Source organism: Sphaerodactylus townsendi, linkage group LG04, assembly GCF_021028975.2.
Source record: "Sphaerodactylus townsendi isolate TG3544 linkage group LG04, MPM_Stown_v2.3, whole genome shotgun sequence".
Classification (NCBI taxonomy): domain Eukaryota; kingdom Metazoa; phylum Chordata; class Lepidosauria; order Squamata; family Sphaerodactylidae; genus Sphaerodactylus; species Sphaerodactylus townsendi.
This window is the reverse complement of record NC_059428.1, coordinates 148,079,657-148,104,499: the sequence shown is the minus strand read 5'-3', so window position 1 is coordinate 148,104,499 and position 24,843 is coordinate 148,079,657. Positions and strand designations below refer to the sequence as shown.

At 48.2% G+C, this 24,843-nt stretch overlaps 1 protein-coding gene across 1 annotated transcript in view; it reads right to left on the bottom strand.

Annotated features, from left to right (window-relative positions):
• The window catches only part of MYO15A (myosin XVA), a 97,571-nt gene that overhangs the window by 40,543 nt on the left and 32,185 nt on the right, over nucleotides 1-24,843 (bottom strand). Inside the window, 10 exon segments of the mRNA XM_048494154.1 lie at nucleotides 6,602-6,697; nucleotides 8,041-8,171; nucleotides 8,687-8,800; nucleotides 16,380-16,397; nucleotides 17,224-17,312; nucleotides 19,339-19,514; nucleotides 20,682-20,799; nucleotides 21,081-21,205; nucleotides 22,264-22,309; nucleotides 23,733-23,887. Coding sequence (XP_048350111.1) covers nucleotides 6,602-6,697; nucleotides 8,041-8,171; nucleotides 8,687-8,800; nucleotides 16,380-16,397; nucleotides 17,224-17,312; nucleotides 19,339-19,514; nucleotides 20,682-20,799; nucleotides 21,081-21,205; nucleotides 22,264-22,309; nucleotides 23,733-23,887 — 1,068 coding nt within the window.

Here is a 24,843-nt window from a genome sequence, read left to right as displayed (position 1 = left end):
CTGTGTCATATCATATATACCCTGTCTGCCTTCCCAGCGGGGACTCACAGTGCCTTACATAGTTATTTTCTCCTCCATCTCCTTCTCACCACAACCCTGCGAGGAAGGCGAGGCCAAGAATATGGGCCCCGCTGGGACTGCCACAGGAAATGTTTGTGTGTTTGTCTCTCACGAGGATCCGCATGAAAAATGAATGTGTAAGGAATTCCATAGAAGCAGAAATAAAAGGCTTTTTGGGTGCAAAAGTCCGTTTATTAAGACATCTTAGAAAGCTCACGTACACGTAGTGGCAGGAATGACTCTTCCCGCCAAAGGCACAGGTTATAACACCATTCACCCCATCCCCTTCCTGCGCTCCTCATGGGAACGAGTCCCCATCTCCCCAAGCAAGAAAAGATAAAGTCTCCTCGGCCAAGCTGGGCCCATCGCCTCGCTGTGGAATGCACCCGTTATTACTTCATCACCATCAACACCATTGAATCTTACACTCTGCCTCCTTAAAGAAGACCCTCCCCCAGGTTTATGTGAGCATGTGGAAAGCAGAAATAAGGGTGGGGCTTCAATATTTCGAATAAACCCATTGATTATACCCAGAGGAATATCCCACCCAAGAGACTAAATATTGCAAGCGCTTTGAAGCATTAAAGCCAGAGTCCAGGATAGCGCCAATTTCGTGAGCGCTTGCGACCATCAATAATAGTCGGTAAATTCTCCTCAAGCGGTCGTACAGGCATCGAAGCGGGTTCTCTTTGAGCAAGCAAGCTGGAATGGAAGACAGGATGAATGTTACTAAGAGAGTTAGCAAATCTAAGCCGGTGACATCATTAATCACTTTTAGTAATCTGAAAAGGTCCTACAAATCTTGGCCAAGTTTGGAATATTTATGCACGCCTCTGAGATTTTTTTGTAGATAAATACACCTTAAGAGCCCACACGCGAGAAAAATCCGGGAGCGTGTTTATCCGCTGCAGTTTTTGGGAGTCCTTCGCTGCTAGGCGGTCTGGACCGCCTTCCATCCTCGCTAGGGATGAAATCCATTGTTGAAATTTGGGGGGTCCAGTTGCCGCTGGTAGTTGTATAACGGCGTGGAAGGAGCGACCAGACACAATTTCAAAGGGTTTCTTTGTGCTGCTATGAACCGCATTGTTGTAGGCGCATCTCGCAAACGGAATAAGCTCGCGACCAATTGTCTTGGTGGTAGTTGGTGTAACAACGAAATACCGCTCTAGGGTTCAGTTCTGCTCTTCCGCCACTTTGAATCGGTAGGGCGGCGACGGGTCAAAGGCCCCTCAATAACCCTAAAACGCCTTTCCAGAACTTTGAGATGAATTGGGGCCACGGTCGGAGACCACCTTAACGGGCGAATGCAGACGGCAAAACATGCGCGAACAGCCGCTACAACTTAGGAGCCGAGGGATGGAAGCTAACATGGAATAAAATGGGCTGTCAGAAATATCCACCACCACCCACAAAACCGCTGCCATGTGATTCTCGGCAAATCTGTAATAAAATCCATGGAGATGACTTCCTGGCGCGGAGGCCACCGGGAGAGGGTTTCATATCCAGCGGCTTTCCGATGGTTTTGGCTTCTCCGCACAAACCGAAAGCAAGGCAGCCCTTAATGTATGTCCCTCATCGTTCCATTGCGCCGCCACTCAGAACTGCCGGCGGGCTAAATGCAGAGTTTCAAAAGCCAAAAATGTCCAGCTTCACCGGTATCGCGGGCAAGCCTCAAGAACCTGCTTTGCGGAGGGGAGGTGACGACCAACATTCCTCCGCCAAACCTGGTCCAAACGCACTGGGGAGTCACTTCTTCTGCTGGAGGTTCTCGCAGCCCCTACCTCCTCAAGTTCTCAAGAGGAAAGCGAGAGACGGTGACCAGAATGGGGTGGAGGAGGAGGAGCTGCTGAGATCGGTGGACAGCCAACCCCAACTGGGAGGGGAAAGAACAGCAGCGTGGAATGTCTCTGTATAAGGCAGCTCCACCCTCCCCGGTAGGCGAGAGCTACAGCCAGTTTATTGGTTTCCAGGGAAAAATGGACTGTAAAGAGAAACGAAAGAAATCGCCCAACGGGTTGTTTCTTTTATGATATCTTGAGGGGGGGTGGAAAGAGCTGCCAGGTTTTATGATCCGACCAAAACCTGAAAGGGTGCTTAGCCCCTCCAGCCAGTGGCCAAGTGGAGAGTGCTACTTTGATGGCCGCAGTCTCTTTATCTCCCACAGTCCAGCGCTGAGTTCAGCACCAGAGAACCTTTAGGATGTCACTGAACCAGCCTACCATCTTTATTTTCTGCAACAGGCTGCCCCAAGTGCTTTGTCCGAAGGCCCACGCGAACCAAACGGGAGATCTGGGTCAGGGTGCGAGGATAGGTTCGGTGGTAAACGAGACTTTAAGAGTTGAAAGGTTGTTTGACACTTTCAGACCAGGAAGGGGGGCCCCGGCTTGGCGGGATAAAAGTGGATCCTTACCCTTAGTGCGAAGAGGTCTGTGAGAGGGAGAGTCAGTTCAGCTTAATTGGGGTATAAAGTCACGACAGAAATTAGCAAACCAAGAAAAGACTGGAGTTCTTGGCGGTTGGTGGGGCAGGCCATTGAGTATCGCGCCAATTTTAGCAGGATCCATTTTCAAGCCCTCGGCTTAGATCCGTAACCCAAATAGTCAATGGAGGCCCGATGAAACAGCATTTGAGAGTTTGGCAAAGAGAGAGTTACAAACGCTTCTAATACCTCCGAACCAATATTTCCATGCTCTTCTATGGTTTGTGAGTAAAATTAAAACGTCATCTAAGTATACCACAACCCTTTGTACAATAAATCATGGAGAACTTGCTGATAAGGGCCATAAAATCCCCGGGGCCCCTAATTTAACCCGAATGGCATTATTAAGTATTCAACTTCGTCCAAACTTTGTGTTGCTAAACGCAGTCAAGTGTTCATAGCCTTCAGCACGCACTCTGTAGTAAGCTTCAAGTCCAATTTAGTAAAATGCTTCTTTGCCTGCATCTAAAAGGTCCTTGATCAAAGGCAAAGGATATTTATTCGACAGGAGACCGCGATTGAGACTCCTCGACAATCTGTGCAAGTCAAGAAGACCCATCTTCTTTTTTACAAACAAACGGAGCAGCGCAGGTGTGTTTAGAACGCCATATGAACCCGCCACAGCAAGGTTCTTGGTTCAAGAAGGCACGGTTCTTCTCCTCATTGGGACTCATGCGGTGGATTCCTAATTTTGGGTAGTTGCTCTGGTTGTATATAACAATAATTTTGCAGTCAGTGTCTCTGTGGGTGGCAACTGATCGCATTCTTAAGCTCCTAAAACTCTGGCTAGATCATGATATGCAGGTGGATGCCAATAGAATCGTATAATCGCCAGTTAGCTTAGGTGTGTGTGTCAGGAGACGCTGGCTTTCCAATTCATGTTCACCGCAGGGAGGGCTTCTCAGTGAATTTTAAGATCCGGGTTTTTCCAAATGAACTTTGGTTCATGTAACAATAACCAAGGCATGCCCAAAACTATGGAGGTTTATCACTGGCTTAAAATAAAACTAATTTTCCCCAATGGTCGGGCGCAACGAGGAGAGAACCGCTGTGTTTCTTTGTACTGGGCCGGTCCTTCGTTCTCGAGGGGCTACGCCCATTTGGGTGAATGGTGCTGGCTTAGCCAGGGGAATTCTGGTCCAGACCTAGCCTTCACCACCTGGGGCCGATAAGCAGTGGGAGCAGCCTTGAATCCACAAGGGCCGCAGGCTATAATGCGAAAGTGTGTTTAGCGGGTTGGCCAGAAATGCTTTGACAGTAATGGAGCCGCTGCCTTCACTCACCGCCAGAGTCAGGCCCATGTCCATGGGGCTGAAGAAAGGCAAACAGCTGTCTCCTCCTCTGCTTCTTCGATGACCGCTTAGATCTGGAGCCCGCCGGAGGCGGCCCTGACCTGCGGGTGGTTTGGCAGATGGAGGCGCTGAGCTGAGCCGTTGGTTTTGTTTCTGGGACAGCTGGCGGCTAGATGACCGCCCGCAGTAAAGACACAATCCCAGTCGGCGACGCATGCTCAGAGGTGGTTTTTTCCCGGGGAATGCCGGGCTTGACTTGGTGGACACAGTAGTGGCTTTTAAGCGCATACCGCACGAAGCCAGATTCCAAACGAGACGCCAATTTGGGACCCCAACTGATCCAATCTGCAATAGTAATGGTAGGAACCCGGAATTAAAACACCGCTTCACTTAGAGTCATTCACCGTATCCGGTGGCGCATTCGCATTTCCAGCGCTTCAGGCCACTCGAGGAAGTCGAGCAGCCGCCGCGACTTAAATTCACCGGCAAATTCTGCAAACGGTGTTGCCTTGCTGGATGGTTTTGATGTTATGTTTCACCTCGCCGGATCTGTTTTGGCAGCCTGAGAACAGAATTTCACCTTTAAAATCCAAATATTCGCTAACCAAATGCCGCCCCCAACGGCACCTGGTCATGTCCCTTATTTACCAGACCGGGTATAAATCATCATAGTCTTCCGGGCGGGCATTGAGTTGCAAAATGAAGTAGGAAGTTTGGAAGCAGTCCCATCAAAACGGCTGGTATCAAGCCGATATAGCCCCGCTCAACGGCTTCCCATACTTCGCTGGGCTGTGGTTGCCGGTTGAGCAGGTTGGCAGGCAGCTGCTGTACGGGGCCGAATCGGGCGCTGGCCGGGCTGGCGCTAGTGGTGACTCCAGGTATCGCGGGTCCCCTGGCAATCGGGCGCGGATCAGTAACAGCATAGACTCCAACTTTGGGGCTTCCTCGGTCTGCTGCCTCCTTAGCTCCTCTTCAACCAGCCAGCCTCCCTCTCCTGCGAAGTCAATGCATCCTGGTGGCGATGCAAAGCAGCTTTTTTTCTCGCTCCAATTTAGCCAGTTCGTCCGCTTAAGGGCTTCAGTGAGCTCACTTTATGCGGCGCAGGGCCTGAACGCTTTCGCTGCCGCTGTAAACCAGTCTGAGCGTTCCAGGACTTTATCAAGGACTGACAGATTCTGGGCATATTGTCGCTGGAGCGCCGCTTCAGCACGTCCAACTCGAGCTGACTTCTTTGCTTGCCGCTCCCCGCCCTCTCTGCAGGTTTCGCTCTTGTTGCAACGTTCGTGCCCGCTCCTCCCATAGCTGGCGCTCAATGGTCCATGCTTCTGGGTATCTCGAGCCCCACTTCCTCATCCCAGAAGTCTTCGGCGGGAGAGGGAACAGATCCGGGCTGGGAGTGCAGGCTTTCTTCGACTCTTCGCTGCCTGGAAGCCGGTACATCGAGACACCGTGAGTCGCTGTGAGTTTCACCGGTGGCTCCTCGAGGCACTTCAGGCGCGTCAGCTGATCAGTCCGGATTGGGAAGCTGCACGGATACCCTCCCAATTCCAGGTTTAGTCCCGTGTCCTTTTGATCGGCCCCAGTGCTGTGCCACGGTGGTTCCTTGGGAGCATCACCAAAAAACGAAATCCAGGAATCGCTCAATGGATTCCTGCTGCCGATGAAAGGTGGTCAGGCCCGCTCTCCTCCATTGCGTTGCATCTGAGGTTTGTAATCCACACGAAAACGGTAGAGATCTCGATCCATTGGCGCATCCATAGACAGCGCCTAAACGCTCATGATGTCCTATAATGCCATCACCCCTGCTCTTAACGGAGTAAAGGAAGACTCGCATGATACGAGGACGTGGAAAGAGCCACCAGCTTAGCCCCGCTTCTCCTGCCGTTCCTCCAGATCCAGAAGGGAAAGGTCGAGCCCTCTTTGGGGCTACCGCATCTTCCGCGAGTAACATTCAACCTTCTACGTCAAGACACCAGAGGTCCAATGCACTAGAATATAGATGAATTAAGCGATTCCTACAATGTAAGGAATTCCATAGAAGCAGAAATAAAAGGCTTTTTGGGTGCAAAAGTCCGTTTATTAAGACATCTTAGAAAGCTCACGTACACGTAGTGGCAGGAATGACTCTTCCCGCCAAAGGCACAGGTTATAACACCATTCACCCCATCCCCCCTTCCTGCTTCCCATGGGAACGGAGTCCTCATCTCCCGCGCAAAGATAAAGTCTCCGCCGAAGAAGCTGGCCCATCGCCCGGGCTGTGGAATGCACTCAAGGTTACTTCACCATCAACACCATTGAATCCTTTACAGAATGGAATCTACATAGATTTCTGTATGTAGGAAATGAAAAATGACAAAAATCCCAGAGGTTCTGTGAGGAAGCAGGAAAATAACAATAATAACAACAGCATCAAAACCAGTAATAAAACATTTTGAAAGCATTTTGAAATTTTTTTCAAAAAATTATTTCTGCTGTGTGGCATGGCCCATTGCTGTGTTCAGATTTGTGAGTTTGGGGCATGTTCTATAATGCGATGGTGACTTTGAAACGACCTAGTGGAAAAAATCATTGTTTGGTCACGGTGGGGGAGGGTGGCCGCCCATGGGGGTGGGGCATCCAACTCAGGTTTTGTCCAGGGCTCCAGTTTGCCTAGACACGCCACTGCATCCAGAGACAACCCCTCCTCCGGTGCCCCTCACACACCCCACGCCCCCCCACGCATGAAGTGGTCTAGAGGAGGGGCAGGTGGATAAAACGCATGGACACGTACCAACTTGAACAGATTCACTGCTTCTACAACTAGCCAGTCGTCCAGGTGGGTCAAAGGAGTTGCCAGAGTCTTGGTGAGCATCCCGAAAACTGGTTCCTGGGGGAGGAGAGAAGAGCAAACTGTTCATCTTTGGCCCTTCACACAACCCTCTTGTGATTGCACCAGAACATTCAAGCCGTTATGCAAATGGCAACCTTTATTTATTCATTTGACACCCCACCTTTGTCTGCAATGGGAATCCAGGCCAGCTCACGTCGCTCCCCTCTCCTCTGTTTGATCCACACAACAACCCTGTGACATGAGTGAGGCCGAGAGTGTGTGACCGGGCCAGGATCAACCAGTAAGCTTCCATGGCAGAATGGAGATTCAAACCCAGGTCCAACTTTGAAACTCTAACCACTACACCACGTCGGTTCTTTAAGCCCAGAGTTGGACATTTTCCCACCATATTTGACTCGTCTAATAATCTTGACAGGTGGCAGGTTTCCATCAGGAAAAAAAAAAAGAAACGCTGGAGATATTATAATCGAGGAACTCTCCTTCTCTCTCTGTGTATTTGTCTCTTTGCCAACGGCGGGGTTCCCCGAGATTTTTGAGCCTGTGGAAACCTCTTGGACTTCCGACCCAAACTGGATGGGCATCCACAAAATGGCTGCCACGGGAGGTGGAACACGCGCGCGTGCGCGCGCGCACACACACACACACACACACACACACACACACACACACACACACCCCGGACCGGATCCTAGTCCGATATGCTAACCACTGTACCAGCCCACAACATGTGTGTTCTTCATCACCTTCAAACGTTGTGAGGAAATAGCTAACAGCAAAGGACACTACTTGAAATGTCCCCCATTGGGGGACTGGATGCATTCCGACCCTATTTAGCTTCAAGCTGGCTCACAGCCAGAAGATTTTCTTGGAGGAGGGAGGCCACTGAATACAATGATGGTCAGCCCATCATTATTTATTTTCTTCAATATTTATTGATTTGTGTTCCATTATTTATTTACCAATTTTGTACTTGAGACTCAAGGTGAGTATGTGGTATAATGCAACATGATGGAATAACACGAGCGGTCTAATAAGCAATGTAATAGAGCTAGGATTACAAATGTTAGAAAAGTGCCAAAAAGTTTCCGACATCTTTTGTCACCTGTCAGGTTTTTAAAATTAGGATCCTTCAGGCCTGCTAACTGCTTATTCCATTCTAGCCAATTGCATAGAGAATTCAAATTTGGACGAGTTAGGAGAGGATTCAAGGCTTTCTAGCTCAGCTCCTTCCTTTGTTTACATTGAGAATTTACCCTTGGAAGAATTGCAATGGGTTTCACCCCAACCCTAGTGCTGATTGGAGGGGCAGAACAAATGTTTGATGGGGTGCGGCTCCTTAAGAGTCCCTCACTTCCTGGCTCAGTTCTCTGCACCCTTACCTTGAAATGGGTCCGCACATACTTGGACATGGGGTAATTGTTGATGACGAGGGGCAGGCTCAGTTGTGAATCGGCTTGCATCTTGGGAGGGGCCACGGGAACTATGCAGTCTTCGTTCACTTGTCTGTGGACTATAAGACAGACAGAGCTCACATAGATAACGCCCAGCAAGGACACAGCTTTAACCAAACCTGCACTAAAGAATGGACTCCATCAAGCCACGTCTGCTTCACACCCCAACCACGGAAAGTGGCTACGGTTGTCAACTCCGAGTTTGGCCATTTCTGGCTGCTTGGAGGTAGCGCTTGGGGAGGGCAGGGTTAGGGATGGGGAGGGAAAATGGCACCCCCCCCCAAAGAACCATTTTCTCCAGGAGAACTGACCCACATGGTCTGGAGAACCGTTGCAATTCTGGGAGATTTTCGGGAAGTTGGCAATGCTAGTCTGGGACAGTATTTGAAATTGCCCATCATGCATTGAGAAATAGCTCCCCCTATGATAAAACCCGTCATCCGGAGCAGATCTCGAGAAAATGGTTGTGAAAGCCCTCCCCCTCGGGGATTCCGGACCGGTTGTCCATTGGGGCCTGCCATTCATATCGGCCTCGGATCCCTCAGGGAGGGAATCCCGGCCGATAAGAACGTACCCGCCACGGTGTTGAGAAGGCCAACCAGTTCAGCAGGGACTTCCAAGGTCGAAACTCTCATCACCTCTCGTGCGGACAATTCCTGACGGGGGACGCAGAGAAAGAGAGTCACTCCTGATCCTCCGTCGGAGTAGAACATTCGCTGGAGGGTGCCGGGTCTGGTTGCTGAAATTCACACTGCAGATCTTGCTGGGACTGGGTAAGCAACCGGTGAGTATTGGTTGGGGTTTGGACAATGCCCCCAGAAGGCCCTCTAGAGCAGGGATCCCCAAGCGTTTTGAGTCTGCGGGTACCTTTGGAATTCTGACTAAAAATGGCTACCATGAGAAGTGGAGCCCATCACAAAATGGCGGCCACAAGAGGTACAGCCAACCGCAAAATGGTTGCCACAGGAGGCACAGCCAACTGCAAAATGGCTGCCACAGGAGGCGGAGCCAACACTAACATGTTAGGGAGTGAGGTTATGCATGTGGGTTCCAAGTCCCCTATCTCAATGACCTATTAGCCTTACAAGACCAGAAATCCCACCCCGTAAACAACAAAAACCCCATTTTGTTGTTACCTGTTCCAACTTTTTCCTCTCCTCCTCTGCTTTCCGGCGCTCTTCCTCTGCTTTCCGGCGCTCTTCCTCTGCTTTCCGGCGCTCTTCCTCTTTCCTCTGAAAGCATAGCAGATTTCCGTGGTTAGAGAAATTTTGATAGATCACCTAAAGGATATTGAGTGGCAAAGTTCTTTCTGCAAGGAGTTACCTGCATTAAAAAGGGGACTCTCCTGTTCACTGGTCAATTGATATATTGCTACATAGAATGTGTAATTAAATCACGTGGGCATCTTTGGAAGGAACTGCAAAAATCACTTCCCTCTGCTTTATTTCAGTAGCATCTTTCAAAGTGCGGAAGCGAGACATAGCTCAGCTTCGAAAGGGTTGTTTATTGGGTGCTATCCATGCACCTTTCCCCTATCTTTAGTTAACTTTATTCTAAGGCCCCTTCCTCACATGCAGAATAATGCGCTTTCAATCCATTCTGAAGCTGGATTTTACAGTGCGGAATAACAAAATCTACTTTCAAACAATTGTGAAAGTGTATTGAAAGTGCATTATTCTGCACGTGCGGAACGGGATTAAGCTAATCAGCAGCGTCCATGGATTATTTACTCCGCTAACCAAATTTATTCCAGGCAAAAGGTTAATGAGGCTCAGACTGTGTATCAACTGAGGTCAGTGATGGCAAACCTCCACATGTGTGACGTGGAATCCAGTTCCGGCTGAAAAGGAAACATCAGCAGCACCTTTCACCCTGCGTCAAGTGTTGAGATTCTTGGGGCCCTGCCACACTTGCACAATAACGCACATTCAATCCACTTCCACAATTGTTTGCAAGTGGATTTTGCTATTCTGCACAGTAAAATCCAGCTGCAAAGTGCATTGAAAGTTGATTGGAAGTGCATGTGTGGAAGGGTTCTTGGAGAGAGAATTGATGAGTTTGGAACCGGGTGTTAAATTGCTTGAATCCCACCAATTCTTGTAATAGTTTTATGTTTCTGTAGTCTGGGTATAATTATTTGAACCCCAAGAGGAGATCGAAATTGGCCCGCTGGCATGTATTTTAGCTGCCCTAAATGGGGTTCATCGAGCAAAAGACTCCTGTGTCGGTTTAGGTCTGTTCCCAATGCCCCGAGAAACATTTAAATTGCAAGGTGGAAAATGATTCTTGCCAGACCAGGCCATTATTAACCCATGAGGTGACGTCACATCACGTTTCCTAGGCAGACAGTGTTTATGGGATGGTTTGCCGTTGTCTTCCCTGGTGGTTGACATTTTACCCCCAGCTCATTTTACCGACCTCGGAAGGAGGGAAGACTGAGTCATTCGGGAACTGGGTACCTGAAACCGACTTCTGGCGGGATCGAACTCAGGTCATGAGCGGAGAATTTGACTGTAGAAATGCAGTTGACCTCTCTGCCCCACGGGCCTGCAAGATGGGGATATCCCAATGGCCCTTTACTTGAGGCTACCTGTTATTCCATCTTAATCCACTGGCCTCCCAACCACTATCCATCGTTACCACATAACAATGGACAGGGTGGGATATAAATTAAATTAAATAAATAAAATAAACCGTGGACCCTGAATAAGGATATAGAACATCACTCTTCCGCCTTTCCAGCATGATTTTTTGTTGATGTACGCCACCATTAGATATAGTTGTTTAACGTTACTTGTTTTTAATACCCATTTAATTGTTTGATTTGATATGCTGTTCCCCACTCTAGCCCAAGGTCACCCAGCTGGCGTGTGTGGGAGTGCACAGGCTAATCTGAATTCCCCAGATAAGCCTCCACAGCTTAGGCGGCAGAGCGGGGAATCAAACCCGGTTCCTCCCAGATTAGAATGCACCTGCTCTTAACCACTACGCCACTGCGGCTCCCATAAGGCAAAGCACAGCCATATGGGTGAAAAATTGGTAAAATAAGCAGATCCAGGTAACTCAAGGTGTGTGGCTGGCTGTTGTTTAAATAGAAGAGGATTGTCGCCTACTGTTTGCATTACTGTCTATTCTGTCTTCTGGAATTCCCTTTTCTGTACTATTTATGGCACGATTCCATCCCAGACTGTCCTCTATCCCAGACTGTCTTCTAATTTTGTAATCCCGGTCTTATATTTCTCCTCGGTCTGCATTGTTTTTTTATTTCAGAGTCTGCCTTGAATCTTAATTATAAAAAGTCAGCCATACAAGGCAGACCACAATCTTCCCAGCTAGACAATTGCAGTTTCTCTTCTTTGCCATCTTGTGTGTGGGGTTTGTTTTTTTTGCCAACCTCCAGGGGACTGTAGACCCCCCCTCCCGGAATTATGACCACCGAGAAAATGGAGTCTTTGGTGGGAGGAGTCTATTGCATTACCTCCCGTCCCTAAACTCTGCCCCAACCCCAAATCTCTAAGAATTTTCCAACCCAGATTTGGCAATGGAGAAGAGAGGTCAAGGACTCCACAAAATTTCAGTAGGTAAACACTCAGCTTCAAGAACTAATTTTTTTTAAGTATACAGAAGACAGAAGCTATACAGGAGGACCAGTTGATCGGAAATAATGTCACAGGCGCTGTCCAATAGGTGCTGGAGGCGGTCATCCAAACAGCATTTCAAGCACCACTTAACTTTCAGTATTAGTGCAGATCCCAATGGAGTTAATTCCATGAAATAGTCCCATTTTTGCGGTGGGGAAATAGGGTGTCCCGTCCCTAGCAGCGTTGCCGTGAAGGAAGACACCCGGATCTTGTTTTGCTCATGGCAAATTTGGAATGGAGTTGGGGGGAAATGCCAACCTCCAGGTTCAGCCTGGAGAGCTCCCAAAATTCCAGGTGACCTCCAGACAATACAGACCGGTTCCTCTGGAGAACTTGGCTGCTTTGGAGAGAAGACCCCACGGCAGCATCCCTCCCTGAGCTCCCCTTTTCATTCTCTATCTCCTGCAGGTTCCCACCCCCAGATCTCTGGGAATCCCTCCGCCTGGAGCTGCCAACCTGAAACGTCTCAGTATTTTTCTCTCCAAACAAGTGACAATTTTACATGTGTGCTACAAAACAGTCTGACGCAAGGAAGGCACACCCTTTGCGCATTTGGAGGCTGATGCTTTAAAATGTGTCTTCTGAGCATGTGCAGAGAGAGAAGGGATAGACAACCCAACTGTGGCCTGATTCCCGCCTGCTCCCACCAGCTACTCACTGTGCCCTTGTGGATGTTTTTCATGGTGCCCACTCAGTCGTTTTGCAAAGCTGTTGTGTGCCCAGGGCTGGGGTGGGTGCCGGCTGCCGGTTAAAGGTTCTGATGTTTGCTTAGGGAGTCCAGCTGACTCATACTTTTAACTCTGCCGATATAATTGGTGCTGGGCATCCTTTGTTAAAGCCGCTCCAGATGCCTCGTGGGACTCCAGGGGCGGAGGACAGAGTTGTGGGGCGGGTTTTTTAAATCAGTAGTTATAGTAATATAATGTTATCACAATCAGTGTTTCGGGTTCTTTTCATTTTGTTTTATTTAAAGTAAGTATTTAATTTTCAAAGCTTTTCTTTCAAAGGAAGTCACCAGCCCCTTTTCATTGCGGAGATATAAGGGGAAAGGCCTTATATTGCTTAATATCTATATGCGCCCTCTGGCAGAGATTGTGTCAGGGGGATTGGATCTAGTTGATTGAGATGCATTCCTAGCTCAATGTAATTGCTACGAAGATATGTAACCAGCCTGCTGTATGTTACCACTGTATGTTCTGGGGCATTCTTTCCTTGATCTTTGCTCTTTGCTTTATGGCTTCACATGCCGAGTAGATAACTAGGCTTACCCCTGACACCTTTGGTCACATGGGAAACGGGATTGCTTCTGTTGTCCTGTGGAGGCAGGAGGCCAGGTGGATCTCTATCTCTATCTGTTGCCGACCTTGGGGTGCCTTAGCTCTAAACTAACTCTTTCTCACATTCTTTGGGAAAATGGGAGGGGGGATTAACATCAGAATAAAATAGGTGGCGAAATTCAGGTTCGCCAGAACTGGCTTCGTCCATCTGGGTGCTTCGATGCCTATCAATAAACACTGCTGATCAACATTAAAGAGTCTGTTTATTGCTTCTGGGTTTGAGATGTAACAGATTGTCAGGAAGTTTGGAGTTCGGTGTCACACTGCTTGAAAAGCAGCCAACCTCGGCCCAGGCCTTGTGCCGGATGCTGTAGGGGGTTGTTTACATGAGACCTGACTGAAGTTAAATCCTACAAAAATGGGGGTTGTGGGGCTGGGTAGGTACGGGGGCTGACTTTACCAGCACTTAATGGAGTCCAGCTCTCTGCAGCGGACTCTGTTGCTATAGGGTATGGCTTGATTTTTCCCATACCCTGGAGAAACATGCACTCAGGATGGCAAAGACAATGTTTTATCACCGACACCAAGCCTGCAAGCTGGCCACCAACTTGGCCTCTGTGATCCAGACTTCCGTCACTGCCAGATTAGACTGCTGTAATGTACTTTATGTAGGGTCTGCCCTTGAAGACGCTTCGGAAGCTGAACCACACTGGATCAGACCCCTACCTGCCAGTGGGGTTCCCGTTGCCCACGGAAGACTAACAAGCAGGGCAAAGGAGCTGGAGCCTCCCCTTCTTTCCCCACCCAAACACAGGTACAATGCCTCAGAACATGGAGGTTCCACTTAGGCTTCATAGCTCCCAGACATTCCCCTCTTGCCTGTAGATTGTCAGACCAACGGAATCTAGAGCTGGGCCAATCAAATGGCATTCCCATCTACCATGGGATCTAACCGCAGCCAATAGAGTGGTACCCTCCCTTTTTCATCCCTCCTTTTAAAAATGAGATCATACCTCCTGGCCAATAGGATCTCTTCATCTGTGCCCAAGTGGGTCTTCCGCAGCCAATCCTAGGCCTGTGTTTTTTTTCTTATTAATATCCCTGTGGCGTAGCCTACCATCTCCCCCGACCCCTCCCCCAAATAGTCCTTTCCATATTTCCCCCCTCCCAGACTTTTGGACACATCCCTATATAAAATGAAATATTTCCAATTCAAATATCCTTTATTGTCAGGGGGGTGGGGTACAGGTGTCACCAAGAATATGGGGGGCGGGGTAAGGGGAATAAGCAAAGGGTCAGTTTGGAAAGAGGGGTTCGGGGAGGAGGCTGGCTGAACACAGGGGTGGGAGACCCTTTGGCTGGGGATGGGGGATTGGGTTTGAATGGTACGGGGGTCTCTCCCCATCTCTCCACTTCTGATCTGGTGGCAGCAAGCAGCTATATAGCATTATATCAAGTCTGCGGCTCTCTCTCCTCCTCCTCCTCCTCCTCCTCCTCCTCCTCCTCCTCCTCCTCCTCCTGTGGCCTAGACCAGCTGCGGTCTTTTTTCCAGATTTTTTTTTCACGACGCTCTCTGCCGTTTCTGAAAATTTAGGGAATTATCTTCCTTACACTTCCATGCATTTGAAAGACAAGAACACAGCACTTCGGGGATAGGGCGGGATAGAAATCCAAAGTAGACAAAAACAAATAAAATAAATTTCTCTCCAGCAAACTCTGTCACCATCAGTCCACCCCCCACCCCCCTTCTTATTCTGGCTTCAGAGGAAGCAACTTCCAATTTGCAGTCAGAAAAAACACTCAGTTAGGAGAGAGTCGGCTTTTCCTTTACACATAACACTATTATGAGGTTGATAGCATTGATACATCTGAAAGGGATCTGGGAGTCTTAGTAGACCGCAAACTAAACATGAGTCAGCATTGTGATGTGGCAGCCAAGAAAGCCAATGAAATTCTGGGCTGTATCAATAGGAATACTGTGTCAAGATTGAGGGATGTAATAGTATCATTCAATTCTGCATTGGTTAGACTTCACTTGGAATATTGTGTACAGTTCTGGGCACTGCAATTCAAGAAGGATATTGACAAATTGGAACGGGTCCAGAGGAGGGCAACCAAAATGATAAAAGGTCTGGAATCCATGCCCTACGAGGAGAGACTTAGGGAGCTGAGGATGTTTAGCTTGGTGAAGAAGGTTAAGGGGGGACATGATAGCCATGTTTAGATATTGGAAGGGATGTCACGTTGGTGAGGGAGCAAGCTTGTTTTCTGCGGCTCCAAAGACTAGGACCAGGAGTCATGGGTTCAAGGGGAAGGAAAAGAGATTCCACCTAAACATCAGGAAGAACTTCCTGACAGTCAGGGCTGTTCGACAGTGGAATGCACCACCTCGGAGAGTGGTGGGGTCTCCTTCTTTGGAGGTTTTTAAAAGAGAGGTTCGATGGCCATCTGTCAGGAGTGCCTTGATTGTGTGTTCCTGCATTGCAGGGGGTTGGACTTGATGGCCCTTGGGGGTGTCTTGCAACTGATTCTATGATACAGTCTCTTCACCCAAATTTCAAAGCTGCCGCTCTGGGACCAAAAACAGTCCTGATTCTGACAATTGCTTTCTTTTCTTCTTTGGTCCCTCCTGCAATGTTTCACACACCTGCGCTCCCCTCTGTGGGTGGGGCACCTTTCCAAGTCGCCTACCAGACAGGTAATACAGGTTTAGGATCTATTCACTTGGGGACGGGTGGCTTTTTTTTGGACATCTTTGTAAAACCGCACTGGCCTAAACAAGCAAACGGACCACACAGTCCGAGTGAGCAAACTTTGGAACAACGGAAAGAGAACATGTGGATTCTCCTATTGTAACACGCACAATACATGTTGGCTGAAGTCCACCTTCTCTTTAACCGCCCTAGTCGAGGCAGAATGGCTGAAAAGGTGCACGTGACAATTTAACTCACATCAGTTATCCCCTGAGTATACATTGATGCCACCATCCAGGTAAACAAGGAAAAGGGATTTCTTGTCCCTTCCCCTTGGAGGAAAAATGTGGAGATTGTGGTTGCTTCCAAATGGGGCAAAACAACACAATGCAAAAACATTCACAGCTTTGCACAGATATTTTTGGTGCATTTTCCCCTTCTGCTTGCAACTGCCTATCCTAAGCAGAGGGATAAAGGCAGGCAGGAGAGGCCACGCTGAAGAAATGGCAGAGGGTGCGAGCGGGAAGATGTGAAAATCAACACCTTGCTGATCTGCACCAATCCCAGACCCTTTTAAAATCCTCCTTGGAAGCCAATTGGTACTGTCTTCCTGAGAAGCAAGTTTAGGTACCCTCTTCCTGGGAAGAAAATTATGCTGCTCTGCCAACCTGCTCCTATTTGGTGAAACTCAACCGAACCTCGGTAGCAAAGGAGCAAACTTTGTGTATCAAAACTGGAAGGGTCTCAAACCAGCGGTTCAAAGATGGTGGCTGTCAGGGGGGCTCTGCCCCCTCTTGGCATGTTGAGAATCCTAGATTTTATCTCTGGCCCCTCCAGTTACAGGATATCAGATCTGTCTTTGACTGAGACCCGCAGTTAATCAGAGGACACCAGGGCCCTTTCCCCACTTACCTTAAGCCCCGCACTACTCTCCTAAAGTAGCACGGGGTCACGCTGCACTCCCCACTTCAGGGGCGGCGAGAACGCAGCCGCCCGACGCTGCCTCTCTTGCACCCCCTCAGCGCGTGTAATTCCTGGCGCCTTTTCAAATGGCGCCTTTTGATGACCCCGCGCTCGTGGGGAAGCCAGGGCGCGCGCCAGGAATTGCGCGCGCTGTGAATTGCGCGCAGCAACCCTCCGACAAGGGTAAGTGGGGAAAGGGCCCAGGTTTGACTTGGTTTAAGGGCAACTACGTAGATCCTCCTCACCTATTTATTTGCACCATTTGTCTGTTTGTTCTTTTATTGGGGGGGCAATCTTCAAAACATTGAGTATACGAGGAATATAAAGTGCAACATGGGGCTGTGAAGCATTGAAATATCGATTCAACGCAGACTCAAAAAAAGAGAGGAAAAAATCACATAGCAGCAGTCAGGAACCGTTTTGAGGGGGTGAGTGTGACGAAAAAGGGGAGAATTAAAACGTTTCAGAAACGTTTCGGGAGATTTGTGTGGAAAGGGCCTGGGACTATCCCTTCCACAACGACAAAGGACACAAGACTCACCTTGAGGTATCTCTTGCGGTTCACGTAGATGCGCACGAGGCACCTGAACTTGATGATGGTCCCTCTCAGCCGCGAGTATTTTTGCCTGCAAGAAGAGGAAACTGTCTTAATATTATGGGGAAAGACCCACACAGAATTATAGCAACCATGACTCAGGGTGAGAAATCGAGGCAGTGTCCAGACCTGGGACATCTTGTTTCTACACAGAAATGGAAGACACATTTCAACTTTCAGGGTCTGGGCTATGACAAAATTTATTTATTTTATTTTATTTATTGTTCAGATTTGTAGACCGCCCCATCCCCTAGGGGCTTCACAATCTAAGGGAGGGTTTTCAGTGCTGATTGAGCCTTTGAAATGCCTAGCAAACTATATTGTAGAGATAATATATTACAAGATTGGTTATGAGGGATTATTTGATGGCTGAGGGCAGAATTAGATGTTAAAAGTTCCACCGAACTGCCAGTACTATCATCCCCTCTTCCTGATAATATCTAGCACAGACGGATGTGCAATATGACATCATAGTGATGTAACTTGCAACAGACAATGATGCAAGGCTGGCGAAAGGAAATAAGATGTTGATATCACAGGAAGAAGGGAGAACGGGATGTGGGTTGGGAGGAAAGAAGGGAGCGCCATATTTCCTGTAATGTCAATTTCCAGTCTGAATTCATTACCAGCGGGGTTCAGAGACCAAAATGTAAGTGTCATCAAACAGGGCTGCCAACTGCTGCTTGGGGAAATTCTTGAAGATTTTGGAGGGGCAATGCTTGGGGAAAGTGGTGTTTTTCAAGAGAAAGGGAGCTCAGGAGGGGTGTGCCATCACTCAAGAACATCTGTTTATCTAAGACTATGACATCACTTTATTTATTTATTATTAGATTTTTAAACCACCCTCCCCCGAAGGGCTCAAGAAATCTGTCTAAGACTATGACATCGCTCAAGAAGAAGAAGAAGAAGAAGAAGAAGAAGAAGAAGAAGAAGAAGAAGAGGAGGAGGAGGAGGAGGAGGAGGAGGAAGAGGAAGAAGAGGAGAAGGAGAAGAAGGAGGAGGAGGAGAAGAAGAAGAAGAAGAAGAGGAGGAGGAGGAGGAAGAGGAAGAAGAGGAGAAGGAGAAGGAGGAGAAGGAGAAGGAGAAGGAGAAGGAGAAGGAGAAGAAGAAGAAGAAGAAGAAGAAGAAGAAGAAGAAGAAGAAGAAGAAGAAGAAGAAGAAGAAGAAGAAGAAGAAGAAGAAGAAGAAGAAGAAGAAGAAGAAGAAGAAGAAGAAGAAGAAGAAGAAAAGTTTGGATTTATATCCCCCCTTTCTCTCCTGCAGGAGACTCAAAGGGGCTGACAATCTCCTTGTCCTTCCCCCCTCACAACAAACACCCTGTGAGGTGGGTGGGGCTGAGAGAGCTCTGAGAATCTGTGACTAGCCCAAGGTCACCCAGCTGACATGTGTGGGAGTGCACAGGCTAATCTGAATTCCCCAGACAAGCCTCCACAGCTCAGGCGGCAGAGCTGGGAATTAAACCCGGTTCCTCCAGATTAGATACACGAGCTCTTAACCTCCTGCGCCACTGCTGCTCCTTCTGTTTCTCTTAGACTCTATGGTGTACCATAGAGTTCCCATTCTGAAGCTGCCCTTTCCTCTGGCAAAGTGATCTCTGTCATCTGGAGATCAGTTATAATTCCATGAAAACTCCAGCCCCCACCTAAGGGCTGGTAAACCCCGATAATCAACAACATCTGAGGATTGACCCTGCCACATACACACATCCATTCAAAACTGACCCAGACCAGGAAATTAATTCAGAGTTTAACGTTGGCCTAGTTAAACCCAAGTCTGAGGTGTACCACTTCAGTAAGCGGGAACCACCGTTTGAAAATAATCTCTCTTCATAAAAACAAAAGCAGAATCCTTCTTACTGACATTCCTAGTTTTCTGCACAGACAGGATGTTTTGGTTTGAAGGATTATGACAAGTCCCACACTGGACATCCAACCTGTTACCATGCGGACCCAAGTGTGTTACCTCAGTGCATATTCGGACACTGAGGGGGGGCTGGTGAGGGCCGCCATTTACCCCCCCTTCCCCAAAATTATATTTATATCTATTTGAGAGAGCACCTGGCTAGGAACCCACGGGACCGGGCCTGGAGGAGAATGATTTTGTGCCGGAGGGCATAGAAGCGCTTCTTGATCAGGAAACCCCGAGTGTACCGCTGGAGAGTCAACACCGCCATGTGCATCATCCGTTCGTACCGGCTGTCCAACTGCTGGTAGACGCACTCCTTCATGAAGAGCTAAAGATGTGAGGAGAAAGTTGAAAGATCAGGCACCTGAGAGAAGCCATGCTTAGTATGGAGTCAACTGTGAGGAGGGGAATCCTTCAGGGTTGTGGAAGGACAGAAATCCCACAAATGACTTTCCTTCATGAACAGCTACGGATGTGAAGAGAAGGTTGAAAGATCAGGGAAGCCATTTTCAGTATGGAGTCAACTGTGAGGAGGGAAACCCTTCAAGGTTGTAAAAGGACAGGAATCCAATAAATGAAGCTTCATGACCAACTGCAGATGTGAGAAGAAAGTTGAAAGATCAGGGACATCATGCTTATTATTTAGTCAACTGTGAGGAAATGAACCCTTCAGCGTTGTAAAAAAACAGAAATCCTACAAATGAAGTTTCCTTTATGACCAGATAGAGATGTGAGGACAAAGTTGAAAGATCAGGCACCTGAGAGAAGCCATGCTTAGTATGGAGTCAACTGTGAGGAGGGGAATCCTTCAGGGTTGTGGAAGGACAGGAATCCCACAAATGACATTTCCTTCATGAACAGCTACAGATGTGAAGAGAAGGTTGAAAGATCAGGGAAGCCATTTTTAGTATGGAGTCAACTGTGAGGAGGGAAACCCTTCAAGGTTGTAAAGGGACAGAAATCCCACAAATGACTTTCCTTCATGAAGAGCTAAAGATGTGAGGAGAAAGTTGAAAGATCAGGCACCTGAGGGAAGCCATGCTTAGTATGGAGTCAACTGTGAGGAGGGGAATTCTTCAGGGTTGTTGTAAATAGACAGAAATCCCTCAAACGACATTTCCTTCATGAACAGCTAAAGATGCGAGGGAAAAGTTGTTGATTTATTTGATTATTAGACTGTACCAGTGGTGGGATTCAAATAATTTAACAACTGGTTGCTTACAAGCACCATTTTAGCAACTGGTTCTGCCAAAATGGTGCAAACCAGCTGAATCCCGCCCCCTACCTACACTGGTTTGGAATGGTTTACGACATGATGTGTCATATAAAACAGTAAAACAGAAATAGAAGATTGAGAATTGAAAGATCAGGCTCTGAGGGAAGCCATCCATGAGGAGGGGAAGATGTCGAGGCTGTTGTCAAAGGACGGAAACCGCACAAATGAAGTTTCAACCCATGGGAATGCTGCTACAATAATAGGACATGGCAGCTGTACCTTAGTTGCTCCAATGCAGTACATATCACAGGTGACCGGGCAGAGTTTGGTCAGTACTTTGACACAGTACATCCCGTCGGGCATGGAGTCAGGACGGAGATCGACGAGGCAGCGGTACCTGCGGGAAGGAAGGGCGAAGGTGGGAGGGGCACCTGTCTCAAATCCATTTTCAGACAGGAACGTATTCCCGTCAATGGCTGGTCCACACGGGAGCATCGAGGATGGTGTGAGGTCATCAGACGGTGTTGCGAGCTGCCCGCAACAGGGGGACACGATCCTGCAAATGTTCCTCAGCATACAACGCAAGTTATGTTCCTCCGCATGCAATGCAAGTTGTTTCAAATCCAAATGCATCGCGGCCCACAATGCTTTCCTGGACCAGAGCCCCTTTCCCCGTACCTGTCTATGAAGATCCTGAAGGGGATGCGGACAGGGAAGCCTTCTTTGCGGATACGGATCGTCTCCAGAATCCCCGAGTACTTCAGCTGGGCGCCGACGATGTCTTCCTCAAAGAGGCCCGGCTTCTGGGTGAGAAAACAGAGAGCCTGGGCAAAAAAGTCAACTACACCTTCTTTGCTTATACATTGTTAAATCCCAGCTTTCCTATAAGGTGGGGATCACTCTTCCCTTCTGTATTTTATCCCGACAATGACCCTGTAAGGTAGGTTAGGCCGAGAGAAAGGATGGGGCTACCCAAGATCACCTAGCAAACTTCATGGAAAAGGTGGCGATAGGAATTTGCGTCCCTCTAAGCCAGTGATGGCGAACTTTTTCGAGTCCGAGCACCCAAATTGCAACCCAAGACCCACTTATTTATCGCAAAGTGCCAACACAGCAATTTAACCTGAATACTGAGGTTTTAGTTTAGAAAAAAAATAGTTGGGTCCGAGGCGTGCGTTACTCGGGAGTAAGCTTGGTGGTAGTCGGTGGTTTTGTTTTGAAGCAACCGTGCAACTCTTCCAACAGTTAATCTTAAACAATTTATATGCCATTAAAGGTATTCGAAATCGAAATCGAACTCTTCCAACAGGTAAATCACGACCCTAGGAGGGTTTACTCAGAAGCAAGCCCCATTGCCAGCAACCGAGCTTACTCCCAGGTAAAGGATCGCACTTTAGTTCTTCGCATGAAAATCAGTGGGGTTTATCAGGGTTACCTACACTGGTTCCCCAAAACTAGCTCTTAGGTTTAATGCTAATAATCGAGCCCAGCAGCCCAGGCCAGCCTAGATGTGTGGGGGAGGGGGGCGACTCTGTTTGCACGTGCCCACAGAGAGGGCTCTGAGTGCCACCTCTGGCACCTGTGCCATAGGTTCGCCACCACTGTTCTAAGCCTAGTTCAATGCTCTAACCACTATACGAAACTGCCTCTCTCCACATCTTTATGCAGGTGTTTACATTTTGGACCTTCAGATCATGGAGTTTTCATGCTAGGAGGGTTAAACTGCAAAACCGGTGCTTGCCATTCTATATCAGGTTTGCGTGGCTGTGTGAACAGTCCCAGGAGATGAAGTGAAGTGGTTCGTAACCAAGGCTAAATTGCCCCACCCATGCGCCGACTTCAATGATAACACACTGCATACCTTTTTGTTGTTGGGTTTGATGCATCGGATGAAGAAAGGGTTGCATCTGCAAGTGAGAAAGACACGTATCTAGTGCAGCAAAACCTGTTCCATGCACAAAGAAGCATGACTTAAACAAAGAGCTATAAATGCAACCGAGAGACCCGGATTCCTCTAAAGAAGGAAGGAAAATGGATCTTTGAAGAATTTGCAAAGCCAATTCTGACATACCACACTTAAGCCCCTTCCGCACGTGCAGAATAATGCACTTTCAATCCACTTTCACAATTGTTTGCCAGTGTATTTTGCTGTTCCGCACAGCTGAAAAGTGCATTGAAAGTGGATTGAAAGTGCATTATTCTGCATGTGCGGAAGGGGCCTTAGCTGGACAGATTTCTGCCCGATACCTTTCCCAAAGTCTCCAAACAAGCCACATCAAGAACGGATAAAAACCCTCACATCAAATGCCAATTCCACATGGTACAAAAAGCCTCCCTTCGCTTCTGAGAGACATATCAGGAAAATATATCAGGAAAACAGGTGGGGGGAAAATGCAACTTGAACGCATCTCCCCACAAATCTAGTCTTTTGAATAACACACCAAAATTTCACAGCAAAATACAAATAGCCACTCCTGCTGAGAAGTGATGGGAAGATCACAAATGAAGGTTTCAGCCTTCTTTACTCACTGGTCACATTTTTAGTTTCAGTTTCCCATGAAAACCCAAATATATAATGTCAAGATTAAATCTCAAAGTAGCTGATGTGGGTTTTCTGGGCTGCGGGGCTGGGGGCTGGTAGTTTTTGGTCCTAATGTTTTGCTGGTATCTGTGACCGACATCTTCAGAGGCATGGCACGATGAGATGCATTTCTCTCTGTGGAACATTGCAGGACGATTGCACAGTGCAGTATATGTATGTTCCACCTCATAGATGCAGGTGAAATGTTAGTTGCAAAAACTACCAGATCGTGGCCACACCGCCCAGAAAACCCACAATAGCCGGTTGATTCCGGCCATGAGAGCCTTTGTCAATACATAAATCTCAAAGACTTAAATGCTCATGAGTTTTAAATTGGCTTAAATGTTCATTGACCTAAAGACTCATAGACTTAAAGGTGCATAGACTAAAAGGTTCTTACATTGACTCAAATGCTCATTGATTTAAAGACTCAGACTTAAAGGCTCTTAAATTGGCTTAAGTGCTCATTGATTTAAAGGCTCATAAACTTAAAGGTGCATAGACTTAAAGGCTCTTACATTGGCTTAAGTGCTCATTGATTGAAAGGCTCATAAACTTAAAGGTGCATAGACTTAAAGGCTCTTACATTGGCTTAAGTGCTCATTGATTGAAAGGCTCATAAACTTTAAGGTGCATAGACTTAAAGGCTCTTAAATCGGCTTAAATGCTCATGCCTGCAGGAAACCACTAAATGCAGAAACCCTGTTCACTCATCCCTACGTGTGTAGCAAATGCCCCTTCCGGCTCACCTTTCCATTTTCTCCACCAGTTCTAGGAGCGACTGCTGGAATTTCGAGGCAATGGTTGGGGGTTTGTACTTCCGTTTGCTGGAGTTGCTCATTCCCATCATGGTCTTTTGCTGGGCTACTAACTGCGCATGGCTGAAGAACAAGTTAGCTACCAGCTAGGTTTAAAAAAAAGAGAGAGGCCTGGGTCGTTAGGAAACATCGGGCCACATCACGGGGCCTTTCCTTTGTTCCACCTTAAGGTGGCTCCCGACACAATGAAAGGGCCTTTCCCCACTCCCTTCCATCCCCCCTATGCCGCGCGCTGCTCTCAGCGCGCGGCATCCCAGGCGCGCGCCCAGGCGTCCCCACGACCCCGCGCTCTGTGCGGAGGAGTAGATCAAAGCGCCGATTAGGAAGAGTGCTTGGGATGCCCAGCGCTAAGAGTAGCAGCGACAGCGTGCACTTGCGTCGGGCAGCAACTGCGCTGTGGCAGCTACACCTGCCGTGGGGAGGGAGGAGGAACCCCGCGCTACTCTCCTCAAGTAGCGCGGGGCTTACGGTAAGTGGGGAAAGGCCCAAAGAGACCATCCAAATAAACGTTCAAGTGACTTAGAACCAGGGAATAACTATTCAACAAACACCAAGTCCCCTCTTCGCAAATTAAAAGCTCACTGAAAAAGAAACAGGTCTGTTCCACACAGCACAAATAAGACATCCTGAGGACCTTAAAAAGGGCATCTTGGGAATTCTGCACAAATCCTTTCCCAAGACGTCCTCAGAACACCTCACTTCAGCTCAAGGCATTATTTTTGAAAAAGTTTCAAAGTGCGCCTGTTCTTCCTTGGGCACTTCCGCACGTGCAGAATAGTGCACTTTCGATCCACTTTCACCATTGTTTGCAAGTGGATTTTGCTGTTTCACACCTTTAAGGCTCTGCGCGGCCTGGGGCCCTCGTACCTTCGGGACCGCCTTACCCCATATGTCCCTGCACGGCCTCTACGTTCAGCAGAGGCCAATTTACTGGTGGTCCCCGGCCCCTCAATGATACGGCTGGCTTCCACCCGAGCCAGGGCCTTCTGACCCTGAAAGCTCCAGCTCCCGCTGGTGGGTACTCTCCCACCATCTGTCCAGG